This window comes from Amblyomma maculatum, chromosome 11, assembly GCF_055883805.1.
Source record: "Amblyomma maculatum isolate TAMU_Amacu chromosome 11, ASM5588380v1, whole genome shotgun sequence".
Lineage (NCBI taxonomy): Eukaryota > Metazoa > Arthropoda > Arachnida > Ixodida > Ixodidae > Amblyomma > Amblyomma maculatum.
In genome coordinates this window covers 9,127,637-9,141,703 of record NC_139354.1, presented here as the reverse complement: position 1 = coordinate 9,141,703, position 14,067 = coordinate 9,127,637, and the positions used below count along the sequence as shown (strand labels likewise).

Sequence of the window (14,067 nt, the reverse complement as noted above, 5' to 3'; positions counted from 1 at the left end):
GGTTCCAATTTTGTAATATCTAATCATATTTCGAAGAAATATGCCCTAGCACTGACGCCTTTCCTTGTCATTTTGTTTAACAAGTCGCTGCGTGACGATGAACTACCATTAAAATGGAAGTCCGAGAATGTAGTACTCGTTCATAAGTCATCCTGTAAACAATTAGCTATCAACTGTCGTCCCATCTCTCTAACAATTGTGTATGTTGCAAATTGCAAATTCTTTGAACATATAATGTATAGCGCGATAATGAAGCACCTGGAAAATAATAAATTTTTCTCGCAATACCAACACGGTTTTTGGTCCAAATTGTCATGCGTCACCCAATTGTGAGAATTTTCAAATGACATCTTTGTCTGTTACGATAAAAGCCTTCAATTTGATTCTATGTTTGTGGATTTCGAAAAGGCATTTGACACCATTCCACATGTTGCACAAAATGTCTGTTCTTAGTTTACACGCCTCTGTTATCCAGGCTACAAGATTACTTATCGAAAAGAACGCAGTGTGTTGTATTTAACGGGACATCCTCCTCGCCTGTTGATGTGACGTCAGGAGTGCCACAAGGATCGGAAATTTTAGAGCCACTCCTATTTTTAGTTTATATTAATCATCTTACTGAGGGAATCTCGTTTCATTGTACGTCTGTACGCTGATGACTGTGTAATTTACAGATCCATCCGCAGTTCAGGTGATGCAGGTGATGTTGGCATCTGCAAGGTGATTTGAAAACGTGAAAAATGTGCCTCAATATCAAGAAATGTTATGTGCAGTTCACGCAAAAACGGCAGCCTTTCCCCTCCCAAAAACTAATTAATGGCAACTCCCTTGACCGGGTTGATAATTTCAAGTATTATACTTCACGTCCGACTGTTCATGGAACAGAATACTTGGCTAACAAAGCACATTGAATTTCTTTAGGCGACACTTCAAAACGTCACCTCTTACCCTCAAAGGAGCATTACAACTCACTAATACACGCCCTATTCTAGAATACGCATTCCCAATCTGGGACCCACATACGCACAACCTGATTAACAAACCAGAACATATTCAGGAACGCGCTGCTTGTTTCGTTACTAACAATTATAACTTTGGCTCCAGCATAACAAACATTAAAACCTGGGTAGCAGCCCCTGTACCAAAGGAGAAAATTGTTTCGATTATAACTTTTCCACAGTGTATTTAATGGTGAAACTGAAAAAATGATGACACTGAAATAGACAAAAGTATTTACCTGGAGGCCACACCCTTATGTTTCCGCTAGAAGTGATCATCCGAAAAAAGTTTGAGATTGCTTGCCGCATGAATGTTCTTGCCCATTATTTTTTTCCTTTTACAGTAAACGAATGGAATCAACTCATCGAAAGAGTAGTCAGTGTCCGATCCACCATCTTTTCCCTTGAAGTGTGTTTTCTGTGAGTTTCGTTACATTTTTTATTGTGTTTATTATGAATTTCATTGTATATTAGATGCATTATTTTTGTTCTTGTTGTGTTTGGTATTTTCTTTTTTGTCCCTGACGTTTTTCTTATGACATACAATGTTTGTAATCCCCAACAATAATGCCCCACGGAAGATGTATACGTATATGTATAAATAAGTAAATAAATAAATAAGTTATATAGGCCGTTTTTGCGGCGAGGAGGAAAATAACCTCGAACCGAAGCGCGCAGGGTCACCCCTCCTCGCTGGTATGTGGGAACGCGCGGTGATAACAGCAGGGGCGCCGGGCCTTATATGCTGAAAGCGCACGCGCTACGCAAGTCGTTTACACACAAAGCGTCTGGAATACCCAAAAGCGTCTAAGCTGCTTATCTGATATGAGCGGTGCGCTATCTTCACATTTCTTTTGCGCGCTTTTTACATACTCTATCCCCATCCTTTCTTCTTTTCGCCCTCTCCTTTCCTTTAATTCGCTGTTCGTTTTATTTCGGCCGGCCACAGCTCAGCTGTTAACAAGTCATGCGGCTATCAAAATCTTTTTCTTTACTTTCTTGTTCGAATTAACAAAGAATAATCGAAGACAGATGATTAGCAGAAAATAAAAAGATTACCAGCAATAGTATGCGTGTGCTTCTCTATATACACTGTTCCAGTTGTATATATCCTTCAATCGTAATAGACGAGCAGCCTCTGAATTTCAAGCGCCACCCAGAAGTGTTTCGCCTTAGCCGCCTTCCGTGCGAGTTCCAAACGCTGTGTTTGTGTAAGGAATAGGAAAAACTGAGTACCAATGCAACAATTAAGCAGCAGCATATCTCTGGGAAAAGGCTCCATACTTTCGCCGATGCTTTTTAACGTTGCACTGATAGGCCTGCCCAAGCTACTGGCCGGCATCCCCCACCTGCATCACAGCATTTATGCAGCCGACCTCACACTGGATCACGTGCGGCAGTAACGGCCAGATTGAAGAGACTTATACAGACCGCCATCGAACGGATCGGAGATTATCTCAGTACACTTTGCTTCACCTGCTCTGCGACAAAGTCAGAGTATATCATTATCCCGTCCCCGGGACGACGGCATTCAAAGATACTTCCTGACATCAACCTCCAGGTACAAAGAAACCCGATTCCTTGCACAGATCACATCAGGATATTGGGCTTACACCTACAGGCCAACGGCAGTAACAACATCAGGCTCCAACGCATCGACCAGTCAGTGGTACATATCGGACACCTCCTTAAGCGAGTCTCCAACAAGCATCATGGTATGCGAGAGTCCAACCTCCTGCGCCTCGTTCAATTGCTTTCATCTGCTCCCGCATCACCTACTCTGTACCCTATCTACGTCTCACTCGTGCCGAAAGCGAACAGCTAGAGGCGTCACTTCGAAAAGTGTACAAGACGGCCCTGGATCTTCCCATGTCTACAGCTACCCATAAGCTCATGGCTCTCAGAATCTCCAATACCGTGAGCGAACTGATCGAAGCAGCCCTCACCGCCCAATATAAGCGGTTCTCACTCACACATGCTTGCCGAGTGGTATACTGCAGCAAGTTGGGATCTCCCCGCCGAGAGCGGCCCCAAGTTATGCTGAACTTACCCCGGAATATCGCCTAAATCTCCGCATCTCTCCCATTCCCAAACGGATGCACCCGGAATACCACGCTGAGAGACGGGCCGACCGGGCACGTCAATTCGAGAAACGCTTCAGCGGACGTCCGGACACGGACGCCTCGGACGAAGCCAGCGATGGTGGCGGTAGCTCTCGCCCCTCACCGCAGCTGGTACACAGCCTGCAGCATTCGTAATGCAGCTGAGGATGTTGTCATTGCGCTAGCGCTAGCCGACCCTAATACCAAAATCGTCATCAGTGATTCTCAACACGCTATCTGCAACTACGATGCTGGCCATATCTCTTGCCAGGCGTTACACATTCGACTTCCTACTGCACCCTCTTCCACATCTCGCTTACTTCTTTGGGCTCCAGCCAACGAGTCGCTTAACGGGAACACCCAGGCGCACACTCTCGCTCGAGATCTCAGCTGCCGAGCTGAGAGTATGATCAGCCACCCTGCTTCCCCATGTCTCAGCGCTTCTCTACTCACCACTTACACGGACATACTCCAGCAGTACCAACTCGAAAGATGCTCATATCATCCCGCACACCGCGGCCAACAAGACGCGAGGCCGTCCAATGGCGCAAACTGCAAAATGGTATGCTTCCCACACCCCCTCTTATACAGCAGGATCTTTCCGCAACAGATAGCCCCCATATACAAACACTGCTCAACTCCGGTCACTCTCATACACATAGCGTGGACTTATACACTCTACAACACAGACAACTCAAACACCCCAGAGACGTGGGAGTCACTCCTGCGTACTTCCGGGCCAGCAGACCAACGCCGGCAGCGCGCGGTGCCAGGCCGCAACATCCCAAGGGATTCCCGCCGACCTCCTCTAAGCCAGCGCTACCGGTCAGTTGACTAGTTCCATGTTTTTGGGCGTAAGTTCACCACCACCACCACCGTTGGGCAACTAGCGCATGATTATCTTTTCGGCAAAACTTTACGAGATGGCGTCTGGCGAAGAAAAACTATTTCGATGCAGTCACCTGAAATTTATGAAGGTGACTGCACCTTCATATGTTTCACAACTAGCATATAAGCATTAACGCGAGAGCGTTAAAAACCTCAGGTTAAAACAGCGCTAGAAACACGGACAGCTAGAAAGACAAACACACATTGTGTTTGTCTTTCTATCTGTACGTGGTTTTAGCGCTGCTTTAACGCAATGTCCAACCAACTCGCCCAACAAGCCACTTTGGTTAAAAACCCATTCTCCAGGAAATCCAACCTCGGCGTCGTGAGCGAAAAATCACGGGCATAACTCTAGCAAGTGAGAGTCGTCTGACACCATGTGACCAGATGACATATGGGGCCATATGGCAGGTGCTACCAACTCGGGTCACTCTTTTCAGGTGTGAGGGTGAGATCAGAAGCCAGCCTTCCGAGACCCTCTAACAACCAGAGCTTTATGTCCAGCCCAGCTGCAGGAGGCATTTCTTATACGAATGTATAGTAAGTGGTATGTGTGAGATATTAGAGGCATAAATTAAGGGACTGCTAATTCGGCGAGTGGCAAAATCCATGTAAATGAACAATGATCAGCAAGGAAAGTCGGCAAACGCTGAAGTCAATAAAACTGTGTCGTTCAGGTTGTTCATTTAAGTGTTTCACATCATTTTTAATTTGCGTCACATTACTATACGCATATATGGTCAAAACCACCAATTATGGCTTACACTGTCGCTTGAGCGTAAAATCGTTTATTGCATCTAGGAAAGCACAATTCCTTTCGCATCACTCCAGCCTAGCCATACGGCGGGCCTGTGAACGACTTCATTGAGAACGACGCACATACCATGAGGGCGGACGTATTTATAGCGGTGCTTCAAGAAGGTCCACCGTTCAGAGCCCGCAGCTGAATAAAGAACGGGGCTATCGAGACCAAGCGTGTATAAACAAGGTTCTACAGCTCCTTTTATTTACGCGAAGACATCTAACGGAATTCGAGACCCGATCAAAACATGTTTTCGGGGCGATGTCTTTTAGGGACGACCTTGCTTTCGCAGCATGTATACAGAGTGGGCAAGAATCGGAGTTCGCCGACTGTGTTTTCTTTTTTTCTTATTGCGCATAAGTGCCCCAAGTGACTTGATGTAAAGGGTTAGATTTTCGCCGACTATAAACGTAAATAAGACCCGGTAGTGAGGCCTATTTGTTCCGATTCTCGTATCTTGTGGGGTATTCCTGGCTGTCACGGTGTAGCTTGCGTGGCGGCCGAAGTTCGAGCCAATTAAGTTGCTAAGAAATGGTCAGCCGTCGCACTTTTTGCGAAAATGAACCAAGAGGAACATTTCAGGCGAGGATTCTGCGATGTCCATGAAGGCTTGACTGCAAGTCAGCGTAGCACCCACGTTCTCCTCAACGCGACCTCCTCAAGGTTCTGTTAGACCGCCGGGAAGAGGCGAAGAAATAAGTAGATATCTCCTGCAAATTGCTTCAGCATATATGGTGGATATGCCACCCTCTGCAGATGGAATACATCGTCACACTTTCTAGACTGTGCGCATAGTGCGTTAAGCGCACCCATCGTGGACAGTGCTCAGAGGTTTATGTGTACCAGGTGTGTGACAGATTTTGAAAAATACTGTGAACCCGAGCCTAGTGAAACCAATTCAGAGCTGTTCAGTTGCCTATGTAGTTTTTTTTTTGTTCTCAAAAGTTAATTATTTGCTATTTGTAATCATTGGCGTAAGAGAAAAAGTGTCAGTGCAAAATATGTAGATCTCGAAAAAACGTCTAGCTACGTTATTTCCATCAGTACGAATTACGCCGCGCTGTCTATAGGCCTCCAAAATTGCTGTCAAGTGACCAGCTGTTGTGTGTGTGTGTGTGTGTGTGTGTGTGTGTGTGTGTGTGTGTGTGTGTGTGTGTGTGTGTGTGTGTGTGTGTGTGTGTGTGTGTGTGTGTGTGTGTGTGTGTGTGTGTGTGTGTGTGTGTGTGTGTGTGTGTGAGAGAGAGAGAGAGAGAGAGAGAGAGAGAGAGAGAGAGAGAGAGAGAGAGAGAGAGATGTCTAGGGAACGGGCTGGCGCCGTATAGCCTGCTAAAAGTGGACAAACCATCACGAGTGGCCACCAGCTCGGATATGAAAGAGGAAATATGTTGCGCGCCTCTGTGATTATGAGCATGCCTTGCATACGCCAGGGTGCACGAGCTGGACAAATGAGGCATGGTATGCAGGTATAAACCTTGTCCTTCGTGCTTGCTTCCGCGCAAGCTTGAAGCGTCCCAATCGACAATGCCTAGAGAACCCTTATAAAAATGGGAACATCCTTTGAGTTCAATGTGAACTCAAAAAAGTCAGAAGGAGGCAACTTCCTCTGAACTGAGAATTGGCTACTGATTTTGAATTCACAGTGAATTAAATTTCTCTGACCATCCTGTGAATTTCCTGTGAATTTCCTTTGAGCTCCCGGTGAACAGACCGTTGTCAGTTTGAGTTGAGTTCACAGGCAGTGGCCAATTATGGGTTCAAAGGAAGTTCGAAGGAATGATGACTATGGGATATTTGGTGGATGTTCGAAGGAAGTATGTTCAGACTGAAACATTTGTTTGTATGAGCTTATATTTATTTGAATAGATGTACTTCCTCTGTTTAGGCCTTGCAATTAGGCCTGCTTTCGAAGACCCTGCGACAAAAAATCGAATCACTGCCCACAATCCCAGTGCAAACATGCGCAGCTGCCGGTGACCACCTTGGCCAGTACTCCATTGAGAAAGCAGGTGTAGGCTGCAAAAAGAAAAAAAAACATTAGAAGCATGATTGCAATGAACAAGCTAGAGTACATCCAGCCTTCCTTAGCTTTTGTAAATTAAATATACAGAGCACAGACAGTGTGAGCACCATGCAGGCACCACAGCATTATGCATTAAGGCAAGCATTATGGCCCTGACCATCACTGAAAAGTAATCTGTTTGGACAATATTTCAGAATGCTCTTGCATCACATGCACAGGCTATGAGCTCGAGGACTTACAGATAACAGCATCCAATTTTGGGCAGTCCAGTGCCTTCTTTGGAGCTTCTTCCTAGCGGGCATTGCAGACACGGCCATAGAGTGAGCTTTCTTCCAGTTCTTCGGGTGAGAACACAACCCGCACCAAGTTACACACAAACTTTGTTGCTTGATTGCCCGCACTGAGTTTCATGCGGTCAATCAACTGCTGATTTACCATAATATCGCTGCCAATGTGCACCTGCAAGAACAAAAAGCAAATATTAGTACTATGACCAGTATTCCTTGATATGCAATAAGAAAATGAAGGGGCTTTACAAACAACAAAAAACTTAGACCAGCTTCAGAACATTCAAAGAAACCCCAAAATGCATAATTAAGGTCATTTGTTTGCAAGTAAAAATACACATTCAAGAAGCCATACTTTAACATGTACAACAATGAAGGCATACGAAAACTATTGGATGTTTTTGACACCTTCCCGAGCGGTGTTTTGATCTAATTTTGAATGATGCCAAACATCTTTTAACATTTTTATTAGCGTAACCTGACAATTCTGTACTATGTATTTAAGGTAACTAGCCAAAAAGAGGGCACATAATGCCCCGCAAAGGATTGAGCACTAATAGTGCATTGCTATAGCAGAAGAAAAAACAAGAAATAAGAGATTCTTTAATGACCTAATTTATGCTTGCATTTCAACAATAAAAAAAAAAAAAAACAGATTTTAAGTCAGAAAATAAAGGGATTTACTCATCATTAACATTGCAAAGGCCATTAAAAGCCAGTTTAGACAGAGCACAGTGCCCACATTGTCACCTCCTGTTTAAAAATACTAACATCCTTTTCGTACATCAGAAGCTCAACCAATTAAAAAAACTGCCAATGAAGGTTTAGTAAAAGCATGCCCTCCCTGCTCTGTATGTGCTACTTTGAGACAACATTTAGTTTCCAGCTTGCACAGCTAGCTTTTTAACCCCTCAAGAGCTTTGGACAAGCAGCTCGTCCTTGTAAAGCTGCCCTCAAGCCATTTTGGACGAGTGTAGCTTGTCCTTGCAGGATAGATCCTCACCCTGAGAGTTTTAGGTGAGTACAGCGCTCCTCTGTGGCTTAGGTCATGCGCCATTTGACAGATGGCACCACTGACCCGTTAACTGCTTTTTGTTCTACCGCTTGAAAGCCTTTTAAGCAGCCTTAATGAGAAAAATGGTGCCTGGCAGAGGCAACGCATGCACTGTTGGCCCGTCATCGCAGGAAGGAAGCTTTTCTAAGCTTTTCTTTGTTGCATTCCTCGCCATCCGAAGATGGCTCAGACACCAATTTTTGCCTTGTTATGGGAAGCGAAGACAACAGTGATGACATGAGTAGTTCTTCCGACAAAGATGATGACAGTTCAGACGATACTATTGCAAGTTCTGTGTCAGTGGATGAAAATTGACAACATTCCGATGAAACCCCCGGGGCTTCCATTCTTGGTCGTCCCTTGTAAAACATTTCCAGTTACCTCGCTATATGTTACTCGACTAGATTGCTGCTTATTGGCGGGCAGTTGATTTTTCACGTAATGAGCAATAAACTTCACTGCGCTCATTTGACTTAGTTTCTGGTTCAAATATTTTTGTCTCTGATACCTCCTTTTTTATTACACTACCAATAGAAACCAGCAGTAAAAATAAAAACCAAAGGGACACTTAAGCTCCGCCTTCAAGGGTATGATGCAACCAGTGTAGGCTACCACCCAACATATAAAGCCCTGCTTTAACCAAGCTGTATCAACATGTCTGCGTAGCCTAGGTGCAGCAAGCCTGACTCAGCATTGAAGAGCACTGGAATGTTGATTCGTATTTCACCTTCCCACCTCAAATGAACGACCGGAGTTAGCAGCTCCTCCTAACTTTTGGATATCATGTGGTCTCGTTAAGCCACACAAATCATCGAAGAATGTGTGTTCGGCCATGCCACTTGCCAGCGCCATGCTCTTAATGTTTCACTCACAACACAGACAACAAATTTTCATGTAATGGGGCCTTTAACGATATCGTAATTTTAAGCAATTTTAGTTATAAATCTCGAAATAATAGTGCTCAAGGGGTTAAAGTGAAATTGAACTATTGTTGGATCAGCTTAAGAAGCCACAACTCCTCAAAGGAGACCCTCCTGGCAATACCATGGTGGTTAATTGCCTTTGACTTGCCAGAGTGACATTGCAGGTGGCTGTCAGGTGCAAGTGGATTATCTGCACATTAGCTTGAATACCATGATGACTGGCCCAAGTCGCTAAAATGACTGATTAGAGGAGCGCCAGCTGCGTCATTCGAGTTGTAGTGCAAAAAGATGGCCTTCCGAGATCGATAACCTAAGAAATTGCTGAATATTAAACAAGCTAATGGAAATCTCTTTTCTGATGAAAAGGGCTTTGCTATAGCCCAAGCGAAGTATGCTCAACAGGAACCGTAAACAAAAGTAACCTTGCACTTCCGATCACTACAGCTTTCACAAAAACTCTTCCAAATCAAAGTACACACGAATGAAGTAACAGTCACTAAAATGAAAGGAAGCAGTTGGGATATTTTTTCATGGTTGTTTTGACGAATTTAAGAAAATAGCACTGTCTGTCTTTTGTCGTTTCTATTAAATTGACATTCATTTAAAATATCATTATACTACTAATTATGCAGTCTGTGAGCCCAGCCTCATAAAGAGCATCCCGGCCACGGCAGCCGCTTTTCAGTGGAGGCGAAACGCAAGGTGCCCGTGTGCTCTGTGTTGTCGGTGCACGTTAAAGAACCCCAGGTGGTCGAAATTTCCAGAGCCTTGCACTACAGTATCTCTCATAGCCTGAGTCGCTTTGGACATTAAACCCTAAGAGCCAACCAATCATAAAGAGCATTGCTTCTTGCCTATCTCTGAATTCAGTGACTGCTGACTTCATTCACATGGATAATGAGCTCCTCGTTTCCCTATCCCTGCACACTTCTCAATGGAAGTGCATGACTTGTGGCAGTGCTATCATAAAGCTAGAACCAAGTTCTTGTGTGGCCCTTAAAAAAGTTTCATCAAGAAAGGCAGTAATGAGGACAACCATGCAGACACTAAACTAAAGCAACTAACCTGAGCCTCGGTTGGCGGCACAACTGCTTGTGTTGTACACGCAGCATTATTAATGGATTCCGTCAGCTGATTGACCAGCTCAGCAACATCTGAAAAAAAAAAAAAACATACTATTTCATCACTAGCAGCAGCAGCAGCCCATGTAACATTCACCACAGGAGAAAAGCCTTTTCTTTGCCCTTGACTGCATGACCAACCCCTTTCTGTCACCAAATGTGCCATTCAATATTTAGCTGCTAGACACTGGCATCACTCACGCACTCACGGCGCCCTATCAGCGGTACATAATCTAGGGGATGCTGATAGCAATTGATGAAGCCAATGCTGACATCCCACTTCTGATCTCTTTGTTCGCTGTGGAAATGCCTGGATTGAATTAACTGCGGAGGACGTTGTAACTACAGTGCAACTGACGGGAGCTGCTATTGCTTATAATGAATTCATGGGTGCGGATGATGATGCCGAGATAGCTGTGAGCGCTTTAACAGAAGTTAGTCAGATCACATCCCTGAAACAATTTGTCGGTAGCAAGGGCCTTGAAGAGGTCAGCATGCAATATACATGTATGGCAGCAGCAATATGCCATACATTTGAACAAAGGCTGACACTCGGGTGTGTAGCTGATACTCGATAGCCCATGCTTCACCTATCTCGTGTCTGTCTTTCGTGTCGACATTTGCTAACATGGTGTAGTGACCGAGTTAAGTTAGGCAGATTGCTGAGCCAGCACAAGCATAAATTTCCTGTTGTGAAAAAAAAAAAAAAAACACCACCTAAGTGACCAAAATGGCACAGGAAAATGAAGCGCATGCCATAAGGACTCCAAGGTCCAAGACAGGACGAGGCCACATATGATAATTTCATACAAATTTAGATTTTTTGGTGTCCCTCCTGCGCTCAATCTAGATGCACCTCATCATTTGCAGGAGACTCTGACGTTAAAATCTGAGGGAATCAAGGGTTCCATTCAGATACGCCGTCCACAGTAATGCAAGAGCACCACAGACCTGCCGCAGCCATCTGGCTACAACTTATACCCTGTGAATGTGTTTGAACCTAATGCAGCTCTCCGGGTTCACTGGAGTGTTGTTGTCACCGACCACTCCAGAACAGAAAGGAACCCGATCCCGTGCCTGTTTTTCGGCCTCGGCTTGAGCAGCACAAACTAGCACAGGTGCTCACCTCGAGTGGCATTTGTTTACCATGCATTTTCATGCAGCTATCACATACGACAACAGGCTCAATTTCAGATGCATGCCGATCCCAAGCAATGACATGTGACACGCAAGTCACTGTAACACAAACAAAGCATGCTTGCAGAGCAGGAGTGGCAGCAGTTCATCTGCTATGTGCACTGCAAGCGTGGTGGTTGGTGCATCATGCAGCAGCGTCAAGGTGTAGCTGAGCACTACTGTACACCTACAATGTGTTACAAAGACAACTACAGGAAGAACACCGATCCTAATCCTCAGTGTAGGGGGAACCTTATTGCAGCAACATAATCTTACTGGTGCTTTTACTAGGACGTGCTACAGACCAAGAGGTCTTATTCATTTAAGAGTTAGCACTTGAATTTGTTATGCTTTACGTAGCATCTGGTGACACAGCAAATAATTTCAGTCTCATAGCAATGGAGATCAGCATTCCAATGGCTTCAGAAAAAAGTGATCACATACCAAGCATCTGACGTGCTTCATCTCTTGCGGCCTTATATTTCTTCATTCTTTTTTTTTTTTTTTTTTTTTTGCAGACTCCACTTCATCCTCAAGCTCCAGGACTCTCTTTTTTGCATCTGTTGGCTTAGACATTTTGTCACAGCTGCAGTTTTCCTGCAAAACGTCATGTGGCAAGGTCTATTCACTAAATTGTATTTGCACTCAAATGCATCATAAAAAAATTAATCAGTATAACGCATTGTGCAGATATCTGGTTCCACACATGAGATTAGCAAAATAGTGACCAAATGAAGACCACTGACAAGAGAAACGTAGCATGGACACTGTTTAGGGTTCAAAGCAACACTTCTTAAGGAGGAACATTAGCCCTTGAGCAAACCTTGGCACATAAAAGGACACGGTAATGTTCAACTGCGAGCTGACACCATCCAGCATCACTACTGCTCAAGTGGGCAGAATGCCCACTTGAGCAGTAGTGGACAAAACAAAGGATGCATTTCCAGAAAAACAGTTTGAGCTCCCACGCATACCGTAAAACATAGCCACTCTGCTTTATGGTAGGTTCATGGTGTTTTATGTCCCAAAGCGACTTAAGCTATAGCTATGAGGGATGCCGTAGTGGTGGGCTCACCTGGGGTTTTTTAATGTGCAAATGACATCATACAGTACACAGTCAACTTGCATTTCACCTCCACTGAAATGCGGCCATGATTGCTGGGATTGTAACCATGTACAGTCGTGAGCTTAATGAAAGGGAGCACGCGATCCCGTGGCAGACAACCTCGTCCTGAACTAGCGGCAAAGCGCAACGGCAGCATTGAAAATGAAGTGGAGAGAGCGGTGCTCTTCCACCTGTTGGCCGTACCCCATGCATTGGGAGCAACTTTTAGATCGGCAGCTAAAAATCATTGCAGCATTATGCTTTGAAGTAGGATGGACAGTTGGGCGAGTTGGTACAATTGCATAGTCGGTGGAACAGCGCGAAAAGACGAAACACACTCTCTTCTTGTGTGCTTCGTCTTTTCGTGCTGTTCCACCCACTAAGCATTATGCTGTTGGTAACTGATATCACTGCTTGATTTGCTACGTTCTGACCTAGCGACCCAGCGTAGTCTGGTAACTTAGGCAAAAGCAGCAGCCCAGGCCACTGCGGTCTTGGAATGGCGACTCCATGCACTGCACCCCCCCCCCCCCCCCCACACACACACACACACACTCTTTTGTTTTCCTTTTTTTTTTTTTTGAAATAAAGTTTTCTCTCTCTGCGCGAAATCTGGAGAATGGCTGGTAGCGAAGAAAGGAAGCATGTTTGATGCTTCAATAAAAAGAAACAAAGAAATGAACATGAAAATAAATGAATGCGACAAAACGTTGGGCGCTTTTATCTGCTTAAATTTCAGTCGCCTGCAGCTGTGAAAGCGTCCGTTTTGCTGCTACACTACCAGTTGTCTCGGAACGAGCACCCTGGGCATCTTTAAAACTTGTTCTAAATCAGCTTCAATAATCAAGGAGCTGCCATTCTCTATGCCGCACCGTACCGAGACAACGGTGAGAACAGAATCCTTTTTTTTTACGGAGCCCAAATTGGAAGCCTACTCCTGTTATCACGAAACACCGAGAAATGCCATTTGCTGTGTAAACAGGGAGAATCAGGTCCACGTAACGACAGCAGGCGCGTTTATTCTACTCCTTATTTCCGCAAATTCTATTCATTAGGCTTTTTTTTTTTTTATTTCACGTAATTCCCGGAATCAACTGTCTGTCTACCCCGTGCACCATGTGCACTACTGTCACCTGCCGGTTAACACAATGCGGTCGTAATGCGGGCATGTAAACGACTTTGCGACACGACTCACTGCGAGTAGCAAAGGAAGGTGTTTTCACCGGTGAACATTATTACGAAAACGAAAAGAGACAAGAGACGTTTGACTACTTACCCACTCCGAGGCTGAACGCAGGAGAGTACGACCCCTCCTTCCATCGGACATGTAGTACTCCTTGGTTCAGAATAATCTTCCAGTATTTTGGCGTATCGACCAGTTTCGCCTGTAGTTCTTTTGGTTGTAGGTTATTTACGTACCACTTCTGAGCGGTCGCCCATTTAACCAAGACGTGATCGGCCATTTGCACTACTCACGCTGTGAAAACACGACGAACACAACGAACGCGAACAATCAACTTCCTACAGTCATGAAATACATAGTGAAGTATGCCGCCGGCTGTTTTCACGAAAACGATAGCGCTAGAGTCTC

General features: G+C 44.8%; 1 protein-coding gene across 1 annotated transcript; it reads right to left on the bottom strand.

Annotated features, from left to right (window-relative positions):
- Positions 1-6,620: 6,620 nt before the first annotated feature.
- Positions 6,621-14,027, bottom strand: LOC146172810 (uncharacterized). The gene is made up of 5 exons (XM_084585040.1): positions 13,753-14,027; positions 11,816-11,968; positions 10,140-10,228; positions 7,050-7,269; positions 6,621-6,803 (listed from the first exon to the last, which is right to left on the bottom strand). Exons 2-4 carry the CDS (start codon positions 11,859-11,861, stop codon positions 7,102-7,104), a joined length of 303 nt encoding a protein of 100 aa, XP_084441166.1. The 5' UTR covers positions 11,862-11,968; positions 13,753-14,027; the 3' UTR covers positions 6,621-6,803; positions 7,050-7,101.
- Between the last annotated feature and the right edge of the window lie 40 nt (positions 14,028-14,067).

Bases quoted from the DNA above. Each gene is read 5' to 3' on its own strand.
- LOC146172810 (XM_084585040.1), bottom strand. From the start codon at position 11,861: ATGAAGAAATATAAGGCCGCAAGAGATGAAGCACGTCAGATGCTTG. The intron at 10,229-11,815 runs GTATGTGATCAC...TTTTTTTTTCAG, and splicing joins TGAAGCACGTCAGATGCTTG to ATGTTGCTGAGCTGGTCAAT. The intron at 7,270-10,139 runs GTTAGTTGCTTT...TTGTTCTTGCAG, and splicing joins TGCCGCCAACCGAGGCTCAG to GTGCACATTGGCAGCGATAT.